The sequence below is a fragment of the Sciurus vulgaris genome (genome assembly GCF_902686455.1).
Source record: "Sciurus vulgaris genome assembly, chromosome: 1".
In the NCBI taxonomy this organism is placed as follows: Eukaryota; Metazoa; Chordata; class Mammalia; order Rodentia; family Sciuridae; genus Sciurus; species Sciurus vulgaris.
In genome coordinates this window covers 23,840,194-23,862,497 of record NC_136461.1, presented here as the reverse complement: position 1 = coordinate 23,862,497, position 22,304 = coordinate 23,840,194, and the positions used below count along the sequence as shown (strand labels likewise).

The window sequence follows — 22,304 nt, the reverse complement described above, 5'->3', positions numbered from 1 at the left end:
TGCCCTCGGCTCTGGTCTTCTTTCACGTTTTCCCGCCCACTCTGTACACCAGCCACGAGCGCCACGAGCGCACCGCCCCATTTAGTCCAAAATGGCCCGCCCCTTCCTCACTCCCCCATCATTCTGTCCAATAAGAAGCAGTAGTCATTAGTATCGCCACACTATTGGTAAATTGAAGTGTCCGTCGCGCTCGGGGGCGGGCTGGAGAGATCTGACGGACGTGACGACCGGCCAGTGTGAGCGCGAGCGAGGTGTGCGTGGCGTGCGCGGCGCACTGGCCTGGAAGTACTGGACCTGTGAGGTGTGCGGGCGGGTGGCTGCGAGAGGCTTTAGCGGACATGGCTCCCAACGCGCCGGCAGCCGAACCCGAGTATCCTAAAGGCATCCGGGCTGTGCTGCTGGGGCCCCCCGGGGCTGGCAAGGGTACGCAGGTGAGCGTCTGGACCCGGCTGGGTAGCGGAGCCCGCTGAACTCCAAGGTCAGGGCGGCCGGAGACCCGGAAGCCCTTTTCTCGCCCAGCAGCGGACGGTGGGCTTAGGCCTCGGGGGACCTTGGCCAAGATCTCCGGTTCGGGTGAAGTGTTTAGGGGGAGGGTCCACAAAGGAGGCGAGGAGTCTGGGTTAGGACGAGTGCTTGAGGGATCCATAATTGGAGTGTCTTAGGAAAGGAAAGGATCTCGGTGGTTGAATGCCTCATGGGTTAGAGTAGAGGTTTGAGGGTTGGGGTGAACCTGGGACTGAGACTGAATTACAGACCGAGTGGAGACAAGATTCCTTGCAAGTTGGAAGTAAGTTGTCCAGTCAGGCTTACGTTCCAGGCACCAGGGGTAGGATAACTTTTTTGATAATGATTGACGACTAGAGATAGAGGAGCATCTCCAACACGTGAGGCAGAGTGGAGGCCCGTGTGTGATTAGGAATACTGCTGGGAGAATGATGTGTGAGCCACGAGTTAGGGAATGGGGCGCAAACCTAAGATCTTCCCTGTACATCAGGGAAGATCAGGATAACTTAAAATGATTTTAGATGAGAGAGAACTTGAAAATTTAACTTCACGAATCAACAGGTAGGAAAACAGACCCATAGAGGTCAAATGGCTTTCCCAAGTTAGTGAAATTGGTTTTATGGAACCTAGGTTTTCGGGAGCCTTGGACCTCCAGAGGATTGGAGTCTGAAGTTGGCCTCCTGCCCTAGCAGATTGCAGGGCCCCACTTGGCATCTGGGCCCTCTCTCGAGCTGGGAAATAATGGGGCCATAGATCAGAGTTGGGATTTATGATCTCATTTAGGATTTGGAAGTCTACAGGTAGGGTTATTGATGTCCCCTTCCTGCTTAGGATTTAGCATTGCCCCACAGGCCCTAGGCCTTGGACTTTAGTTCATCACTAGGCACTAAAGAGGGAATTTCTGAAAGTCTGGGCTCCTAGATGAATGGGGGTTATTTTATGCCCATTCTTCATAGCACAGATCAACTTTAAAAGTCTTGGCAAGCCTGGCAATGGTGGCCATGCCTGTAGTCCCATCTACTTGAGAGGCTCAGGCAAGAGGATCATTTTAGCCCATGAGTTTGGAACCAGCCTGCACCACATTAAAAAAGAAGAAAAGAAAGTTAGCAGACTGTCTTACCCATTCTTGGGACCCCTGTGGCACTCAGCATGTTACTTGGCATTTAGTGGAGTTACTGAAAATGGATGAATGACACAAATTAATGTGGTAATGAGGGAAGGGAGGTCTAGAAGTCTCAGTGTATTCCTGTGGCTTTGCTCTCTACCTCTGGGCATTGGGTCAGGAAGGACCTGGACCACTTTCCCTTTTCTCACCATAAACTCATCTGATTCTTCTTGAGGCCCCACCCTGTACCTAATCCCCTTGTACCCAGTAATGTTGACATCTCCTTCCTGTTGACATCTCAGTTATTAGGTAACCTGTAACCTAGGGATGTTTAATCCTGGACTTTGCAGATTTTTACTGTGACTCAGAATAAACAGCACAGCTTAAATGCATCTTTGAGGGTTTTTTTTTTTTTCCTCAATTTATATTGAAATCGGTAGTTTCAGTAGTTGTGAAATGGACAACTGTCCCCGTGCTGAGACAAGGACTTTATAGTCTAGCAAACTGTAACTTCAGAGTCTCAGTGTTCTCACCTGAAAAGTGAAAAATTCACAGGGATGCTGGAAGATTATGATTTATACATTTATAAAGCATCCAGATGTAGCTAATTGACAGCCTGGCTCATTTTAGGTGTTCCATGAATATTGACTCCCTTACCTAAGTAACACATCTCTCCCCCAACTCTGATGTATTTCAGTGTAAAGATGACTAAGTCAGGATATTTTGAAGAAAATAATGCAAGTTGATGAATGATAGAAGTTGACCAGAGAATGCTTTGTGAAGTGGAGAATTTTAGAGCTGGAACTTGAGGAAGGAGTAAGATTTACACAAGTCACAATCTCTGTACAGCTTCCTTTTCATAGTGGGAACAATAGGAATACTGGTGGTTGTAGTTTTATGGAGTTTAAAAAGAGTTGAGCAGGGTGTGTTGTGACACACTCCTATAATACCAGCTACTTGGGAGGCAGAGGCAGGAGATATGCAAGTTCATGGCCAGCCTGGGCAACCAACCAAGTGAGACCCTGTTTGAAAATAAAAAGGACTTTGGAGATAGCTCAATGGTAAAGCATCCTGGGTTCAATCCCCAGTACCTAGAAACTTTAAAAGTTCATAAATGCTGCAGAGTGGCAACCTGTAGCAGCATTTCGCCTGCAAACACACCCAACTCACCCAAATTATGAAGAGTTCTGAATACACCAAAGAAGACAGGATGGTGTAATGGTTTCCAGTAACCATCGGCTGGTACTCGTTTCCCCATCCACTCTCCCTTCCCAAATTATTATAAAGCATCTCCCAGGCACCATAACACATCATTTGTAAATATTTCAATCTACATCTCTAAAAGAATCTTCTTTGAAAAGATACAAGTTCAATATCCCCTAAAAATTAAATTTTAATAGTAGTTAATGGTCAGATTTCCATTTGTCTCTCAAATATGATAGTCTTACTTTTTTGCTCTTTTTTTTAATTCTACATTTTTGTGTGGAAAACTAGTTTGTCCTGGTAGTGTTATTGCTTATTTTACAAATTTTTTATTGTGTCCCTCTGGTCTGTTTAACATCTTACTCTGTCCCACTTCCTACAAATGCTTAATCAGATTTAGGATCAATTTATTGACCCATCTACCACAGGTGATGCTCAGCTCTCCATTAGCAGGCATCTACTTGATACTTTTTTGTCTCTGGAGTGTTCACATCCATAACTATTCAGTGCCTAGGTCCATCAATTCATTATAGGTGGCAAAATGGTGATGTTCTAATTATATCATTCCTTTTTCATTTCTTAGCTGAACTCTCTCTCTAAAGAAAAGCTTGCCCTCCTTTATTTGTATCCATTGATATGGTTCATATAGAAAAAGTGAGATAATGCTTAATTTGTTCTCTTTAGTTATCAGCTTTCAGTTTGTTTTAAACATTCAGAGCTCCAGTTTCTTTTAGGAAATTAGAATGTGTGCCCCAGCACCTTGAAAAAGAAAAAAAGAGAGAGAGAGAATGTCTGGCCGCCATGGGCCTTCACTCCAGCACAGCAGTAGTCTCTTGCAGCTGAGTAATACTGTTACTTTGGATGGTCAGTGTATTTGGTCCCCCGCACAGTCCCCTTTGCTGCCTGTTGCTTACATTAGAATCATTTCATTTATTTACATTGCCTGACTGGCCTCCATTGGCAAATATTCACCACTTTTGATGTAAAATTCCTAACCTGGGAGTAGTGCCTAGTGCCTACTCAGCGATGTTTTCTTCCTGTTAGTACCTCCTGCTGTACCTAGTATTTTAGGCATTTTATGTTGGCATGACTTAAATCTTTTTTTTTTTTAATCCTCGATTTTAAATGGTTAACCATTTTTAAAACTGCCTGTTTTTGTGTCAATGTTAAGGTTTTAAAACATCTAGAATACTTGGGTTTGTTATTTTATTTAAATAACCTTATTTCTGTCTCCCTTCTGGAGTCAGATGTTCCTCCAGTATGGCCAAAACCAAAAATGTATTTCTTTTTTTTTTTTTTCTGCCAATCCCTCCTCATTTTTCCAATGTGTCCGGCTTTTGCCAATTCTTTGAGACCAGGTGCACTTAGGCAATCAGTTGCAGTCTCCCAAGTCAGGTTTATTCAATTACTTTAGTGAATTTAAATTCACAACTCCCCACACTCTCATCCCCTCTGTTACAGTTGGAGAAATAGAGTCCAATTGACTTGTTCTCTAGGCTACGAAGCAAGTAGTTGACAGAGCTTACGCCTGAATGATTCCAAAGCTCTTTCTGCTGCTGTCTACTTCCCAAAGTTAGATTTTTCTCTTATCCTGTGCATGTCAGGAGAATGTAATAATTACAACATAGTAACCCTTTACTGGGTTATGTGAAACTAAAGATTATACATGCTTCATGTAATTTAATTTTACGACCCTAGAAAGTATGTTCTGTTGTTATTCATACTTTTATACTGACAAAGAAATTGAGACCCTAAGGCTATATCTTGCTGCAGGATACAAATATAGTAAGTAGCAAAGGCAGGATTTGAACTCATGATGTCTGCCTGATTCTTCATCAGTTATCATTTTGGGTATACATACAAGTTGTAAAGCACTGATTTAAAATATGTAAATGGGGGGCTGAGGTTGTGGCTCAGTAGTAGAGCATTTGCCTAGCACATGTGAGGCATTTGGTTCAATCCTCAGCATCACATAAAAATAAATAAATTTTTTAAATACATGTATAAATGAGTGGAAGATGGAACAATAAGAATAGGAGGAAAATAAGGGGAGGGAGGGGAGGCCCCAAGTACTAAAATGAAGTAAATTAAATGCCATGCATGTGGTAAGTCAAAATGAACCCAACTATAAGCTGCCAATAAAAGAATAAAAAGTAAATAGAATTTTTCAAAATACATGCTAGTAGAAGGTGCCACGTGGGAAGCATCAGATGAGTAACACTGACAAATGCCAAGTTAGTTCAAGAATAGAACAAGAACTGGAATTTGTTGCAGGTCTTCTGTATATTTTCCTGCTCGCGGGGTAAGGTTGGTGATAATAGCCCAAATAAGAGGCGAAGTGGAAATCCAAACACAGTTTCTATAATTAAAAAAAAAAAAAACAAAAAACAAAAAACTTTTACATCAAAATCTAATATACATAGAGAAAGATGCAAATACTTTTTGCAAATGATGAATTTTACAGTGTTAACACAGTTTTGTATACCTTACATGCATTATCAAGACAGAACACTGCCAGCACTGAAATCTTATGATTCCACACACACGCGCGCCCCTCCTCTATGGACAGCTACACTAACACTGGGTAGGTTGTTTTAATGTCATATAGTGTTATGGATAAGAATTAGGCCTTGACAGTCATGGGGCCAGCTGCCAGCTCTGCTGTTACTAGTTGTGTGATCCTAGACAACTTAGCCTCTGAATTTCATCTGTAGGGAGCAGATAGAAATAGTTCATACTTCGTGGGTTTATTATGTATTATGCAAACTAATTGTCGTAAATTAATGCATGGACAATTGCTTAACATGTCCTTCAGAGGAAGAAGAGGTGGTTGGGAAGGCTTTTTGTTGGAAGAAATGAACTCAGAATTTTACTGTAGAGAAGGATATGACTGAGACCAGTAGAGGAAAGAAAGAGTTCATTCCTATGTAGAGAAGAGCCTATTGTATATGTGGGAACTATACATACACGCAGGGTACTTTTGGAAGTAAGTATGAAGAGTTTGCCAGGTGTAGGAAGTTGATTGTGGAGGGCATTGAGTGCCAGGCTAAGATATTTGTCTCAGTGCTAATGTCTTAGCACTTAGATATAGGAAGCTTTTAAATGTATATGTAGGTGGGGAGAGGGTGGTATATCCAGCAGTATTGTAGGATATGATTCTATGTGTGCAGAGGCATTGAAGGTAGAAGTGAAAAAGACTGGAAGCCAAAAGAAAATTATGAAGTGAGAGAATAAGTGAGTTTGGAGGAAACTGGTGAATTTGGAGACTGATAGTTTCCCTTTATTTCCTGATGCCAGGAAATATGCTAAATTTTGTTTGTTTTGTTTTGTACTGGAGATTGAACCAGGAGTGCTTTACCATTGAACTACCTCCCCAGCCCTTTTTATTTTGAAACAGGATCTCACTAAGTTGCTTAAGGCCTTGCTAAATTGCTGAATCTGGCCTTGAACCTGCTATTCTCCTGCCTCAGCCTCCCAGGTCACTGGGATTACAGATGTGCACCACCTCAACCAGCTATGTTGGGTGATTTTGCACACACACTGTTATTAAATCCCCATGGTAGTTTTGAAAATAGACATTGTACTCTATGGATGAAAAGGCTGAGGCCTTGGGAAGGTTATATAACTTGTTCAAGGTGAAGCAATGAATGAATGATAGAAGCTATTTTCCAATCCAGATGTGTACCATTACAAAACCCAGTTTCTTACCACTACGCCAGAGTGTCACAAATTGTGCATGCATCAGAATCACAAGGCACAACATGAGAACCACTCAATCATAACTGTAATGGTGGGTCTAGCATTTATATTTTAAGCAAGTGCCTCGGGAGATTGCAATGACTTGGTGCTCCTCAACTTAGGATGGGGTTACATTCAGACAGACCCATCATAAGTTGAAAGTGCATTTAGTACATCTAACTTACCAAACATAGCTTACCAGTACTGTATATCTTCATTATCAGTTCTTTCCACTCACGAGCTCCTGACTGACTAGGAACTGTGGCTCTTGCTTTTGCCCAGCATCACAGAAGAATACCAGTCCACATTTTGCTAGCCTATGAAATATCAAAGCTTCAGCTGAATGCGTATCTCTTTAAAACCATGATAAAAGCCAGGCATTGTAGCACACTCCTGTAATCTCAGTCACCTGGTAGACTGAGGTAGGAGGATTACAAGTTCAAGGCCAGCCTGGGAAACTTGGCAAGACCCTGTCTCAAAAAATAAAAAGGACTGGGGAATGTAGCTTAGTGGAAAAGTGCCCCCAGCCCTAATCTCCAGTACCAAAAAAAAAAAAAAACAAACAAACAAAACCATGATAAGCCAAAATATCCTAAGTTGGACTGTGAGAAGTCAGGATATTTGAGAACCACTAAGCCCCAACATGCTGTCCCTAGTGGTTTTGGCCATTCCCATCCACTCCCCTGAAAAAAGTTCACCACCCACAGGATTCTCATAGAGGTGATGAGTCCAGTACTTGGGCTCAGTAATTGTCTTTGGCCAGCAGCAGAATGTGATTGTGTGAACTTTAGCCGCCTCCTCTTCCGCCCATCCAGGCCTAGAAGCTGGTTTAAAATTAAGCACTTCCTTGGCTTGGCACTTGCCTTTTGGAATCATAATCTACATGTTAACAGTACCCCTCCAGATGATTTAGAGTCTGAGAAGCTACTCTAAGCACAAATTTGAAGTGTGATGGAACTACAGTAGTTACTTCATTGTATTTCTGCAGTCTGCAAGTAAAGAGGGCAAAAAAGATCATGGAAGGAGGTCTTTTATTTATTGAATGCCAACTGTGCATCAGAGGTTTTGGTATTTATTCTTTTAAAGACTCTGTGAAGTTGCCATTATCCCCATTTGGTGAACCAACTCAAGAAGTTAAATAACGATCTCAGCGTCACACAGTTCTGAGTGCCTCAGGATTCAAGCCCAGCCATATTCTTTGCATGAACTTTCATGCAGCCAACAAGAAGTAGAGTAGTCTTCCGCCATACCACGTCTTCCTATTGGTGTGTGTTCTTCACACAGCTGTAGAATCAAATCACCTGGAACAGTGTAGAAAAGTCCTGCAGTTTGGGAATGATGATAGAAGAGTTAGATTCTGTGCAAACAGCTCTTCTCTGTAGTGTTTTGGTCACCTTTTCCCCATGAGCAAACCTGACCTCCAAATGATTCACCCAAGTAAACTTTAACAACCAAGGAGAAATTGAATATATGACCACAGTGCCAGCCTGGATTTCCACTGCCAGCAGGTTCTGATGTTCACTATTTTCCCAAGGTGCAGAGTTTTTAATGCTTTCTTCTATGGGTTCCATTTTTCTATAAAATAATTTTCTTTGCTTGAATTGAATCAGTTCATGAATCACAAACCAGAATTTTCTGCATTAAGCCCCATTTACCTTTATTGTGTGCTCCTAAGAAAACTCAGAACAAACTGGTTTGAACAGGGATCCAAACTACTCAGTTCCTAAAACAGCTGAACAAGAAAGCTAAGTATTGAGCTTCTTTGATCCGATTCAGTTCTGTGTGAATTCTGTATTCTTTTTTGCCACTACAAAGAGCTTAGTGGAAAAGTGCCCATGTCTGAGATCTTTTCATGGTCTAATTCTGTGTTCCAATTTGTAGTCCACCAAATTGTGAGCTCTTTGAGGACAGGTCTCTGAGTGAACATAGAACTAAGTCAAGGGTTATGCTCACTGAGGACTTACTATGTGCCAGGCCCTGCTTATGCAGAATTCTACATAATCGTCTCATGAACTCAGTGATAAGTACTATTACCATCTCCATTTTACTTAGAGGAAATTTGACACACAGAAAGGTGAAGTAACTTCTCAAGTCTCATGAATGTAGTGATTAGTGGAGCTGGAGTCTGAAACCAAGGCAGATTGACTCTCAAGCCCATGTTCTTATCCAAAAGTCTATACTGCATCCAAAACTACCATGTGGTTGCTTACTGTTTGCCATATGCTCTACTGCTATATCCAGTATAAGCCTCACAGACATCTTCCAAGATGGAACTTTTTGGGTTTTGTTTTGTTTTGCCTTCATGTTAAATAAAAGAGGAAGCTGAGTGTGTGAGAAGTTAAATGATTTGACCAAGGTGATGCATCTACCTAGTGACAGGGAAGGGGTGGAACCCAATCCTCCCTGGAAGCAAACATGTTCTTCACCCTGCCCTTAACTCCCAGGCCCAATTAACCATATATTATTGTATGACAATAATACGTTCATTCTTTGGCAGATATTTATCACATTATGTGCCCAGTACTGTGCCATGTGCTTTATATATGTGATCTCATTTAAGCTTCACAGCAAATATATGAAGTGTTGATAACAATATTTTGTTCTTCCCATTCATAATAGGGAAACTGAGGCTTATATGTCACAGTGCATCTAGTGAAAGTAGTGATAATAGAGGTTTACATGTTTATCACATATCATTATCATAATCCTATAATAATTTTACATTAGAATGTGATATAAGGTACTTTTATCTCTGTATAAGTAAGAAAGCAGAGATTCTCCTGAATTCACACAGCCAGTACATGGCAGGACCAGGTTCATACCCATACAGTCTGACACCAGGGCCTTCAGGGTTAACTATATCTTGGCTTTTGTCTTTCTTCCACAGGCACCCAAATTGGCAGAAAACTTCTGTGTCTGCCATTTGGCCACTGGGGATATGCTGAGGGCCATGGTGGCTTCTGGCTCAGAACTGGGGAAAAAGTTGAAGGCAACTATGGATGCTGGGAAACTGGTAGGTTTGGTCACATCAGTGAGTTGATATTCCTAGATTCATGTTGTCTAGTATGATAGCCATCAGACACATGTGGCTCTTTAAGTTAAATTAAAATTCAGTTGTGTTAGCCATATTTTAGGTATTCACCAGGCAACAAAGACATAGAACACTTTCATCATGACAGAAAATTCTTTGGGACAGCCCTGTTCTAGAGGGTATTTTAAAAACTGTCAGATTATATGAATTTTTCAAATAGCAAGTTACTTGGTTGTTCTGAATTTATGTCTCTGAATTTATTTACAGTATCTTTTTTTAAAAATATTTTTATTTTTTTGGTGGTGTTTAGGATTGAACCCAGGGCTCTGCACACGGTAGGCAAATGCTGTGCCAAATGAGTTACATCCCTTATTCACAGTATTCTCAAGGTTCCTTTATGCTGATGCTTTATTATAATATATTAAAAATTTAGGACCAAAACTGAAACTGCCATGCCTAGGCCAGAACTCAGGAATATTCAAAAGAAGACTCAAAGTCACAGATAAGTGTCTTATTTAACCTCTTGCATGGCTGTGTTCTCTGTCTCTAACAAGGGAGTTAGCAATTGGAACAAAAATAATTGGGGAATATAATAGAATTTTCTCTTGAATTTAGGCTAGGCAGCCTGATTGGACAAATACAATGAATTAGATACTAAATCTCTAATTAATGCCAGAGCTTAATTATAACTGAGTTATTCTAGAATCTGACCTCTAGGAATCACCTTCAGAAGTCATTTTGTACTTGGTTCTCTGGTCTTTTTATATCTGAGAATATTGATTGGGGAAGGTGCTAAGTTTTGCTTTCACCTCCAGCTTCCTCTTAGGTTTGGAGTTTCCCTGTAGTATGTCGGCCCACCTAACCATTTCTTTCTAGCTTTCCCTTTATGTTAGTGAGGACTTTAGTCAAGCCAGACAGTTAGATATTTTGGACTTTGGGTCTTGGCAGAAAATTCTATACAGAGAAAATTAGGATATGACAATAAGATTGCTTATCTCCAACCTTCACTTAGTCATAGAGCTTATACTTTGTTCCCGAGTTCATAGCTCATCCTGAGACAGAAGACAGCCATAATGAGTGACCTTCACTGCAATACACTGTAGGAACTTTTTCTACAAAGGCTCAGGAGAAAAACCAGATTTTGAAAGCTGAGAGGGGTCCTTCTTGAGGTTTCAGAGAGGTTCAGAAATGTATTGGGTTGGTCCTTCCATTCTTTATTTCTGATCCAGTCTTACTAATTCAGTAAATTTTTCTATTACCTTACATTCAGGATCGCCCAGATGTGTGACCAAGCACATATCTCAGTCATTATACTGTTAGTCCAATCAAAATTGTGAATCAGGAATAATTGGTGTCTGCCTGCATTCTGATCAACCCCCATTCTACCCTGGTTCTCCTCAGATGATCTCTTAGCCATGTACCCTCACCTTTCCTGTGCCATGAAGTCAGCTGGTTGCTGTAAGCTGTTTTCTAATCATTAGGACTCTGACTCTAGAAGCAAGGGAGTTCCGAGTTCTGTGGTCTCAGAAGCTGTAAAGGTCCCTTTCACATGACCCAGATTTTTGGAACACAAGACAATTTCAAGGGAAAAGAATATGTATGTTAACTACAGAAACAGTTACAAAACCGGGTCTTGCAAATGGAGCCACTTCACATTTGCTCTCGTTTTTGCTTCTTTGAGATCAAGAGGACTTGCCATTTAGTAATTAAGTTATACAAATAAAAACTTTTGACACTACAGTTGGGCTAATGTCACCTAGTTAACAAATTGAAATCCAAGGCTATTTTGTTCTTTACTTCCAGGTAAGTGATGAAATGGTAGTGGAGCTTATTGAGAAGAATTTGGAGACCCCTTCATGCAAAAATGGCTTTCTTCTGGATGGCTTCCCTCGAACTGTGAGACAGGCAGAAATGGTGGGTTGTATATTATTTGTATCACCATTGCCTAAAAGCAAACTCTGGCCCTTTATCTCTTAAATCCTTTTGAAGGAGATTGGTCTGACCATCTCTGATAGCTTAGGTGGGTCACACTCTTTTACAGCTTGATGACCTCATGGAGAAGAGGAAAGAGAAGCTTGATTCTGTGATTGAATTCCGCATTCCAGACTCCCTGCTAATCCGGAGAATCACTGGAAGGTATTTTTTCCTTGAAGGTCCCTTCTTTTCATGTTTTCTCAAAACTTTGTCAGCCTATGAGAATTGCTCTTACCTAATCCCAGCCATGAAGGTTAGTGCCATTTCAACACGAATTGATCTTATTTGCTCACGTCCACTGAAGTGGTGACATGAGATGGCAATATATAGAAAAAAGTGTGAGGGATTTGAAGGCAGCATGTCAATCCTGTCTTTTTTATCTTTGACCCTAGGTACTCTCTAAGAAGGCTGTTTCCTTTTACGTGGAATAGGGTTAATAGTTCCTGCTTCAGGTCCTATTCAGGTGCATGTTAGGTAACAAAGTACATAGTTCATGGCTTTGCCTAATAGTAGGTGCTTAAGAAATTCTTTACAGATGTATCTCTATTTTAGTGCTTTCTAAATCTGTTTTCAGTGGAGTTTCATCCTTTACTGTGGGCTTTTTAATAATTTTAAAAAATAATATTGTACAACTAATTAAAACAAATTAAAATTTTTTAAAAAATATGACCATCTACACAAAATTTAGAAAACAAAGGAAATATTTGTTCATAGTGCAGAAATATTTTAGAAGCTCTCAATTATGAATGAACCCTCCTTTATTTTCTTGAATATGGGCTATAGTTTTTTTTGTCTTTGTCATTTTAATGAAGTCTCAGGAAGGTGATCATTCCGCTGTCCCAGATATCCATGATCATTATTTTTAATTGTCACATGAAATTTCATGTAGTAGGTGAGCCATTCCTTACTTATTCCCTCATTGCTCTACATTTGTGTTTCTTTTGATTAGCTATTGTTAAATTGATAGTGTAATCATTATATGACATTAAATTTTTAGGAAGAAAATATGTTCTTGTTTTAGACTATTTCTTTGATTTTCTGAGGTTGAACATATATTATGTATGTATAGTCCATACCTTCAAAGAGAAAGACAGACACACAAATAGATGGCAGAGTGATAGGAGAGATGTTTTCCTAGAAGGCTGTAGGAATTAGTCAGATCTACCTTATATTAACTTTCTTTTCAGATGTCCATTTCATAGGCTCCTTCATTGCAGGAATTTTGTTTCTTTGCATTCCTATTGTGCACAGAGTAGACAAAGTTCATGCAGGCCGATGAACAATAGGGTTGACAGTAAGGAACATCACCAAGCCTGGAGTCCCTGAGTTACAAAGCAGATGTTAACAGAACCAGGTGACACTGGGGACCTTTGATTCAGTGGGTCCAGCTTCCTGAGTACCTGCTTCCTGCATAGCAGGACCAGGAGAGCCTCTAGAGGAACAGTATAGTGATGCCCATCACTGACCTCAAATAGCTGTTTAGTAGTGTAGTATAGTAGGAAGGTTCAAGAACAGAGTCTGGGAATGGGGAGGGAAGCTGCATAGGAGAGGCATTATGTCAATTCAACCTTTCTGAATGGAAAGAATTTCAGTGAGTCCTTCCAAGAAGGGAGTGGAGGCAGGAATGAGTATGGATCGAGGAGGGATTCTAACTGGGGCTAGTAGCAGACTTGTTTGCCCATAGTTGGAGGAGTGCTCTGGAGATGAGAGGCGAAGTGTTGGAAAGAGGATGGGAATTTGATGGGAGGTCTGCCCGACTAAAGAGAGTGGACTTGACAACGAGTTCAGGAGTCGAGGGATATTCTCAAGCCACTGGGTGTTGAGGCAAAAACTGCATTCTAAGAACATTACGTTAGTGTTAGCATACAAGGTAAATTGGAGGAGAAGAGAAACAAGATAAAGACCCCATCTGGGAGCTTGCTCATGAGCCACATGAAGTGACAGAGGCCTGCAGCTAGGTGGATGGGAATGGAGAGAGCAAAAAGATTCTAAAGAACAAGCCGCAATAGTGCAATAGAGGGTGAAAGGGGAAGACTCAGCTCCTCCATTTGGAACTGAGTGCTTTAGTGTCACTTCCTCCCTCAGAGATGAGGACCTGCTCCCTCACTGGGCATGCCAGCTAGCAAAAGTATTTTTCCAAATTCACTGAGTAGATGAGTGGCAGAACCAGCCCCAGAAACCTGCTTTCTGCTTCCTAGAATACTGCACTGATGGTTGGAAGAAAGTGAGGCAGATTGTAGACAGTTAAGTCTGAAGTGATAAAGGACCTCACTATAACAGATTTCTGAATTAGCTATGACCTCACTTCTAATTAATAATAATTTGGTATCTTGAATATGTATGGTTAGTTTCTTTGGTTTTTGTTTTTCACCTATTCAGTTTTGGCTCTCTGGTACCCTAGTTATCTTAACCCTTGGCCCTCTGGTATCATTATCTTAATGTCTAGTACCATCTCCACTTGAGGATGAGAAAATGGGAGTCTAAAGTGTTATCAAATATAACAGTGACTGGCAAGGGCAATGGCATATACTGGTAATCCCAGCAACTCTGAGAGGCTGAAGCAGAATTTTGGGAGGATTACAAATTCAAGGTCAGCCTGAACAACCTAACTTAGCAAGACCCTGCCTCAAAATTAAAAGGACTGATGCCAAATGGGATAGCGCACACCTGTAATCCCAGTAATCTGGAAGATGAGGCAGGAGGATTGCAAGTTCGAGACCAACCTCAGTGATTTAGGCCCTAAGTAACTTAGCAAAACTTTCTCAAAATAAAAAGGGCCAGAGATATAGCTCAGTGGCAGATTGCCCCTGGGTTCAATCCCCAGTACCAAAATAATAAGTAAATAAAAATAAAGATAACAGTGACTGTAGAATCCCAGTTTTGATTGCTTCTCACCTTTGCCTCTACCTTCAGGCCAGGCCCAGTAACTCATGGAGCTGTTTTTGCTGGTACTTGAAACCAATTGCATTTTGAGAACCTAGAGATTGGGCTTGCTTTGTTTCATTTACCTTCTGCATTTCTCTTTAAAGTAAAGTTTATGGGACTGGGGTATAGCTCAGTGGTAGAGCACTTGCCAAGTATACATGAGGTCCTAGGTTTAATTCCCAGGACAAAAACAAAAAAAAAGAGATGTTTGTGGATGGGGAAAGAGTATGTTGTGTGTAATCAGACAGTTGAGGGCATCTGGGAATTCATAAATGGTAGTGTAGAGATGTGGAAAGAAGGGAGTTATATTTGTTGCAATGTGCCCTGTATCTTCCAGGTGAAGAAATATCACTGGGCCCCCACCCCTTCCCAAAGACACTGCAGCTGAGCCCAGCAGCCTGTGCTCTTCCTCACCCTGGGTCTCCCAGTAGATGCCATTTATGAATAGATGGACCAAAGGACCTCTTCCAGGGACTGTGCCACCACACCTGGCCCGGGCTATTTCTTGATGTATTTTTGTTTTAAAACAAAACATCGTGTTGTCTGATCAAAGATAGGACTCAAACTTCTGGGCTCAAATTATCTTCCTCCCTCAGCCTCTCAAGTAGCTGGGATTATAGTGGGATTATAGGCCCACACCACTGCACCTGGTTTCATAACTTGCTTAATATGTCATTTGTCCTGATCACCTGAATATTGCCCTGCAATGGTTAGGCTGTGCTTTATGTGATTGTAAAGATGTGCTGCATTATCTAGGGGTGTTCATGTCCATGAATTATTACTATTATTTTTTTGTTGTTGTTAGCAGCTGTTTGGTTTTGTAACCAAACTAGTTTAGAAAATGGCATTAATCTGTGTGCAGTGGCCCATGCCCATAATACTGGCTGCTTAGGAGGTTGAGGCAGGAGGATCATTAGTTATAGGTTCCACCATTGTCTCCCTGACCAAACACTGTTTATGAACAGAAATCTCAACTCATTGCTTCATCTAGTCTCAGGGTTCGACTTAAGACCTGAATTGGACTAGGCACTATTCGTGTTTGTTGAATGAACTAGTGAATGCACTGTTCGTGTCCATTGAATGTTAATAGAATCAATGACTGTGCGAGACCAACACCAGAACCCCTTCTCTCAAGTCCTGAATTATGTAGTTATGCTAGCGGCTTGCCTCTTTAAACAATCATTATGTTTGGTCAAAATAGAAAACATACCTACTCTACCATTGCATAAGTCTAGTTATTTTCCTAAGCAAGAGGTGCCTATAGGGCTGGGGTTGTGGCTCAATGGTAGAGCGCTCGCCTAGCATGTATGAGGCACTGGGTTTGATTCTCAGCACCACATATAAATAATAAAAAATAAATAAAGGTCCATCAAAGACTAAAACGATATTTAAAAAAAAAAGAGGTACCTATAGCTGGGTTCTCTTTTGGGTGAAAGCCTGTACATCCAGCTTTTCTGTCTGCATCATTCAGGAGAAACTTGGGGTAAGGGGGCTACTTTTAGGCAAGCTGATTCATGTACATTTTATATCTTTCAGGCTGATTCACCCTACAAGTGGCCGGTCCTACCATGAGGAGTTCAACCCCCCAAAGCAGCCCATGAAAGATGATGTATGTAAACTCAGGACAGGAAATTTTCTTTCTTCTTTCTTCATGTTTCTTTTCTTTCTTTCTCCTCCCCCCCCCTTTCTCTCTTTCCTTTGTTCTTTCTGTCTTCCCTTTTATCAATATTACTGACTTAAGCATGAAAAATATAGCACTGTTAATAAGTCAGATGGCCTGTGACAAATCTGTATAGCATCTCTTTGGGTGGTTTATTGCTTCACCTCAAGCAGCTGCCAGTTCCAGCTGTTTCCCAAGGCCTTATAATATCTTCTGTCCAGAGCAGCCCCATTCTGATATCATGGCCACCTAAGTGGTCAGCTAATCAAAAAAAGGTTGCAGGGCTGGGGATACAGCTCAGTTGGTAGAGTGCTTTCTTCACATGCACACGTCCCTGGGTTCAATCCCCAGCACCACAAACACACACACACACACACACCTGGGTTCAATCCCCAGCACCACAAACACACACACACACACACACACACACACACACACACACACACACACACACACACACACACACACACACACGTTGCAGGGAAGCCCAGAACTAGCAGGTGGAGGGGTAGTACTGAAGAGAAGTGTGCCGATCTGTTCTGCTTCATAATATCCTAGTGACTGCTCTGCTGTACCCTGGAATTTCACACATGGTCGCTAGACCATTCGCCATAAGAGTGCATATGATCTGTTTTAGAGCATGCAGGCCACAGTGAGAATTTCCTGGGTTTGTCTTTGTCACATGAGAGAAGTTCATCAGGTCATCCAGGTTCTATAAATAAAAATTCCAAAGCCATCAAAATTTAGGCACATTTTGAAAAACTGGTAATTCTACCATTTAGAGTCCTTTTTCACTTCACTTGCCACTATTAGAATGTTGGTAGATGACACTATAGTACTTATGCTAAATATTTAAGCAAGTAGGATTACAATTACTAATGCATCTCTAATTTCAATGTATTCTCCTGGTCTCAGGGGCCTCTATCTTTCTTGCTTCTCTCCCTAGAAGTGTTCATCTTGGAAGATGAATAGCCTAAGCAGAGACTTGTGAGAGAAAGGTCCTCTCATGAGGGCCTTTCCTCATGTTGCTGTTTCTGACAGGCTCTCCGACTTCTTTGGTCCTATTGGTCTGCTACTGGGAGTGGAAAAGTTCTTTACTGGAGAGGGTCTTGATTATCTGTCTTTGTTTCTGATGAACTGTGGGATCAGACAACATCCTAGATAGAATGATCCCATCTCACATCTGGCATGGGTAAGGAAACCTTGCAAATAGACCCAGCATTTAAATCCCCTTCTTATTCTCAGATCACTGGGGAACCCTTGATCCGCCGATCAGATGATAATGAGAAGGCCTTGAAAATACGCCTGGAAGCCTACCACACTCAGACCACCCCACTTGTGGAGTACTACAGGAAACGGGGCATCCACTCCGCCATTGATGCATCCCAGACCCCTGATGTCGTATTTGCCAGCATCCTAGCAGCTTTCTCCAAAGCCACATGTAAAGACTTGGTTATGTTTATCTAATGTTGGGTTCAGAAAGGAATTTCTTCTTTCTATCCCTGTTAGAGGAGTGGGTAGGAATGGCAGGGCAAGCAAAGGGAAGCTTCCTTCCTCAAGCTAGCAGAATATCTCTTGATTTATTGATTAAAAAGCACTTGCTTGATGTACCTGGTGTGTATGCAACTCTCATCTCATCTGTGTTTCTGCGTGTGATATGTGATCACTCCTACTCTCTATGTTTGGGTCTCAGTTACTTTACCAACTATTTATTTCTTTAGCCATACTCTTTGTTTTGTTTTGTTTTGTTTTGTTTTGTTTTTTGTTTTTTGGGTACTAGGGATTGAACTCAGGCACTCAACCACTGAGCCACATCCCCAGCCCTATTTTGTATTTTATTTAGAGACAGGGTCTCACTGAGTTGCTTAAAGCCCCACTTTTGTGGAGGCTGGCTTTGAATTTGTGATCCTCCTGCCTCAGCCTCCCAAGCTGCTGGGATTATAAGCATGTACCACTGCACCAGGCTCTTTAGCCACACTCTTGGTTTTATTTTTTAACCAAAATAAACCATCCCAGGTATCTGCCAGGTACCCCGTTCCAAAGCCTCTCAGTATGTATCCCATCTTTAACAGCTGATAAGAAGTCCAAGGTCACATGAAGTCAGGCAGTTCCTGATGGAGAGAGTTGGCAGGGAATTCCACTTTTTTTTTTTTTTTCAGTCTACAATGAAAAGCTACATGAGTCAGTGGCTGGATAGGGATCATTAATTCCCCCCAAAATGGAAAAATAAAAGGCACTTTTATTACAAATTCCAGAATTTACTGGGAGAGAGTATCAGAAAGAGCCAAGCCAGGTTGAAATGTTTTTATGATCTATATCATGGTGCTGGAAGATATGGATCATTTGGTACTTGGGTTTGAAAACTGAATTGTTTCAAAGAATTAAACCAGGTAAAAGGTCCTTTGGAATTCAGATTGTCTTTTGAACATCCAGATTGGACAACTGAGAGCAGCCAAATCATTTCCCCAAAGAGAGACCAGGGTAGGTTTGTTTGCTTTTGTTTTTAATGTTTGCCTGTGTTTCAAAGTATTAACAAAACAGTGATTTGGGGGTGATCTATTCTTTTATTCATTTTGGTCAGAATTTATTCAAACCCAGTCCCGCTCTGGGATATGAAACCCAAATCAAATGTGTCCTTTTGAAACTCAAACCCTCTCCCTCCCATATCCAGTGTTTCACCCTTTATTTCATGATGGTGTAGACACAGATCCCCTACACACAAAAAAATCACCCAGAAATAAGATCACCTATGACAGTAACAAAAGTTTTTATTTATAACATTGGCTCTCCAGCTATTAAGCATTCCCTAGGGTCCATGCTGTGCCTTTTTGGTGTCTGGTTTGATTATGGCAAACAGAGGAATTAATGGGTTCCTGTGAAGAGACCACAAAACCTGCAGTCTCTGGGAAAACCATTAGAAAGTCAGTGGTACATCCAGTAAGTAATGCTGCCTGCCTCAGCGTAATCTGCTGCTGACTCGTTGCAATGGACTATAAAGTGCCCAGTCCCCATCTGACCTGAGCTGTCCTACTGTCCGTAAGACTACTGGGGGCTTGTTGTTCTCTGCCCACATGGAAACTGGGTGTGGGTATGTGGCCATCTTGTTTTCCTCTTCGCCTGGTCCAAGTGAGTGAGTGCTGCCTCTGCCCTACCTTATTTCCCTGGCTCTAATCTAACCCTTCCTCTCTTAATGAAAACCCAGTCTGGCTTTGGGTGTTTCTGGAAAGCACATGACTTCTGGGCAAGGAAAAAGAATGAAACTAAAACTATCAGCTATGCCTGCCAGGAGTCACATCCTTCTCTGAATGAGGGATGGATTCCTGAATCTTGGAATTGATTCCTCTTTGACCAGGGATAGTTGCAGGCACTTGATCTCAAAGTCAGGGTCCCTGAATGTTTGCTAACTGAATATGTGTACTCCTTTCTTAAACACTTGCCATCTGTCCATGTATATTCACATGTGCACACATGCACAGACGTGTGCAAGTGATATTTAAGCTGCAGGTAGAAAGTAGATGATCACAGGAGATACCTTTCTGAGGTGGTTATGATTGTATTGTTGCTTCATTTAATTGCAAAGTCTTAACCTCAGCAGGCATGAGAGCTTTCACAGCAGAGAAATGACCAGTGTTTAATGCATTTGGTTGCTGGGGCGTGCATGCCAGCCTTCTCTGACATTTACTTGGTTTTTAAAAACCCATTTTGTTCTCTCTTGTTTCCTCTCTATTTCAGCCTAGTAACAGAAGGCCAGGCGAGACTGCACCACTGCTCATCACCCCACGGCGTGATCCCTGCTCTTAGGTGCTGGGCAGAGGGGAAGGGTGTCAGGGGAAGCATGGAGAGGGAGGGGTGGTGAGGGCTCAAGAGGACTATTTGGAAGAGCAACAGTGTTGTTGTAGTGAGTGGGGTTTTTTACATATAGGTGGGAGTTTTAAAAATATAAAGATTAATTTTTTAAAAAACACTGTGATTAAAGGGTGTGGATACAAATAGGGTGACACAGTATTATTTCTAAGCAATTGGGTTTTCATCTACTCAAAACTGGTGACAATATATTTTAAAGCCAGTGCTCTTAGACCTCAGCTTTTTTCTCAGAACCTCATGGGGTGCCAGGCCAAGAATGCAGGAAATCGAACTGTGGTCCTGTGTGTTCTGTAACTTGGAAGAGAAAGTGTTTGATTGTTGACCCTGGTGCCCCACACCTTAAGATCAAAAAATCATCTCCACAGGCTGGGGATGTACCTCAGCGATAGAGCACTTGCCTAGCATGTGCAAGGACCTGGTTCAATCCCCAGCATCAAGAAAAATGAAAAAGAAAAAGAGTCATCTCCACATCTGAAAGAGATGAGGGGTGTACCCTCAGAGGTGGGGCAAATCAGGTTTTCTAGTGTTGGGGAGAGAAGGGGAAGCAGGTCTTACTCCCTTCCCCTGACTCACCACTCATGGCTGAGCTCATGGTCTCAGCAGTCACCCAGCACATGCCACAGTCTTATGCCTTTTTTCATCTGTGGTCTGTGAAGGGACCCTTTTTAATAAATGAGCAAGGGCTGGGGATGTAGCTCAGTGGTATAACACTTGCCTGGTATGCGCAAGGCCCTGAGTTTAGTCCCCAGCACCATGAAAAATAAGTCAATAAAATAATAAATGAGCAAGTGTCCTAAGCTATATCATCCAAAGATGACCCTTTCCATCCTCACCTGTGAGTGGGATCACTCAACAGCACTGTGCTGTATTATCTTCAATGAGGTGCCTTTCTTAATTGACCAAATGCTGCCTGCCTTGTTTGGCCCTAAGTCAATAAAGTATGTTAAAAATTTGTATCCCGTTGTGGCTTTTTTTTTTTTTTTTTAAGAGAACCTGGGCTAGAAAAATGATCTTGAATTCTGGATTTGACCTGGAAACCTTCTCATGGTCACTAGCAGCCTTGTAGCATGGAGGTCCAAGTATGTGGTCCTAAGATGCATTTGCAGACCCTCTTAACTGTCACTCTTAGGCCTTTTCTTGATCCCAGAGACAAGGCAGCTTGATCTAGTAGAGACATCACTGTGCTTGGAGTTCTCCAGGAGACCAAGCAGATCCCAGTGCTGGCCTCCCCTCGGTCCCTGCTTCCTCATCTGAAGAAGGCCAGCAATGCATTTTCTGAGGCAATGGTATTAAATGAGGTTTATAAGGAGAAGCTTTGGTTTGGTGCCTGGCATATAACAGACATTGGATAAATTGTTAGATCAGAACATACACAGAGAAATATCTGCTTCCTGCCAGGTTGTATAATAATGAAGGGACAGCTGTCCACAGCCTAGAAAGCCAGTGCTTCTAATCCTAAGCCAGGTCTTTGTCTACCTTTATGGCTGCTGCTTTTAACACCCTTGGTTGCTTCTTTGTATGTCCTAGTTTAAATCCATTTACTCCCCAACAAAAGTGAGCTTAAATGGTTTGTCCAAACTGAAGCTCTCATGCTTTTAGAAGACTGCCTTTGCCAGGGAGGTTTCCGAGAAATTGCTGCTGTTCCCAAAACCAGAGGGAGCTGGGATAGAAGCGCCACCGTTCTTCAGGCATCTTGTTACTGAGAGTCAGAGTCCTCACCGGCATACTAAAACCGCTCCCTGAGCAGCCCCTCCCTTGTCTGCTCCTCCACTTCCCCACCTCAGCAATTATTTCCAGGTGTCAGCATGACTGATTTGCTCTGATCAGTTCGCTCCCCAAGCTATTTAAATTCCGTGAAAATGTTCTTCCCTTCATACATCCAATTGGGAGGGAATGTCTGTCAAAGCAGCCCACAAAGCAGCATAGGATGGTTGGGAAGAATAAGCTGAAAGATGACTGAGCAAGCTGTTCTTCATTTACTCCTTTGGGCCTTGGTGTCCTCATTACAAATCAAGATTGGATGAGACAAGAATTGCCACCACTCCTGGAGGACGGATACGCCAGGTACTGTACACAGGCTCTCCACACTTGACTGCACATCACTCTCACAAAGCACCCTTGCAGTCAGGCCTGTCCTGTTTTACAGGTGAGGAAGGCAAGGACTCAAATGAAGTAATGTTCCTCAGGTCACACAGAAGAGGCAGAGTTGGAACTTGCTTGCAATCTCCAGCACTGGTCTTCACCCTTGACCTTGTTGCTGAAATGACTTGTGCAGCTCTATAGGCAGAAAGGGCCCTTCT

At 41.9% G+C, this 22,304-nt stretch overlaps 1 protein-coding gene across 2 annotated transcripts; it reads left to right on the top strand.

Annotated features, from left to right (window-relative positions):
* Positions 1–266: 266 nt before the first annotated feature.
* AK2 (adenylate kinase 2) lies at positions 267–20,960 on the top strand. 2 transcript variants are annotated; one of them, XM_079100701.1, is made up of 7 exons: positions 267–431; positions 9,438–9,563; positions 11,385–11,495; positions 11,623–11,717; positions 16,017–16,089; positions 17,386–17,581; positions 19,873–20,960. In XM_079100701.1, the coding sequence occupies exons 1-7, from the start codon at positions 339–341 to the stop codon at positions 19,875–19,877; spliced, it is 699 nt and encodes a 232-aa protein (XP_078956827.1). In that variant the 5' UTR covers positions 267–338; the 3' UTR covers positions 19,878–20,960. The 2 variants fall into 2 exon arrangements, with proteins under 2 accessions (XP_078956827.1, XP_078956826.1); XM_079100700.1 differs by lacking the exon at positions 19,873–20,960 and having other exon boundaries at positions 17,386–17,750.
* Positions 20,961–22,304: the final 1,344 nt, after the last annotated feature.

Bases quoted from the DNA above. Each gene is read 5' to 3' on its own strand.
- AK2 (XM_079100700.1), top strand. From the start codon at position 339: ATGGCTCCCAACGCGCCGGCAGCCGAACCCGAGTATCCTAAAGGCATC. The intron at 11,496-11,622 runs GTGGGTTGTATA...ACTCTTTTACAG, and splicing joins CTGTGAGACAGGCAGAAATG to CTTGATGACCTCATGGAGAA. The intron at 11,718-16,016 runs GTATTTTTTCCT...TATATCTTTCAG, and splicing joins ATCCGGAGAATCACTGGAAG to GCTGATTCACCCTACAAGTG.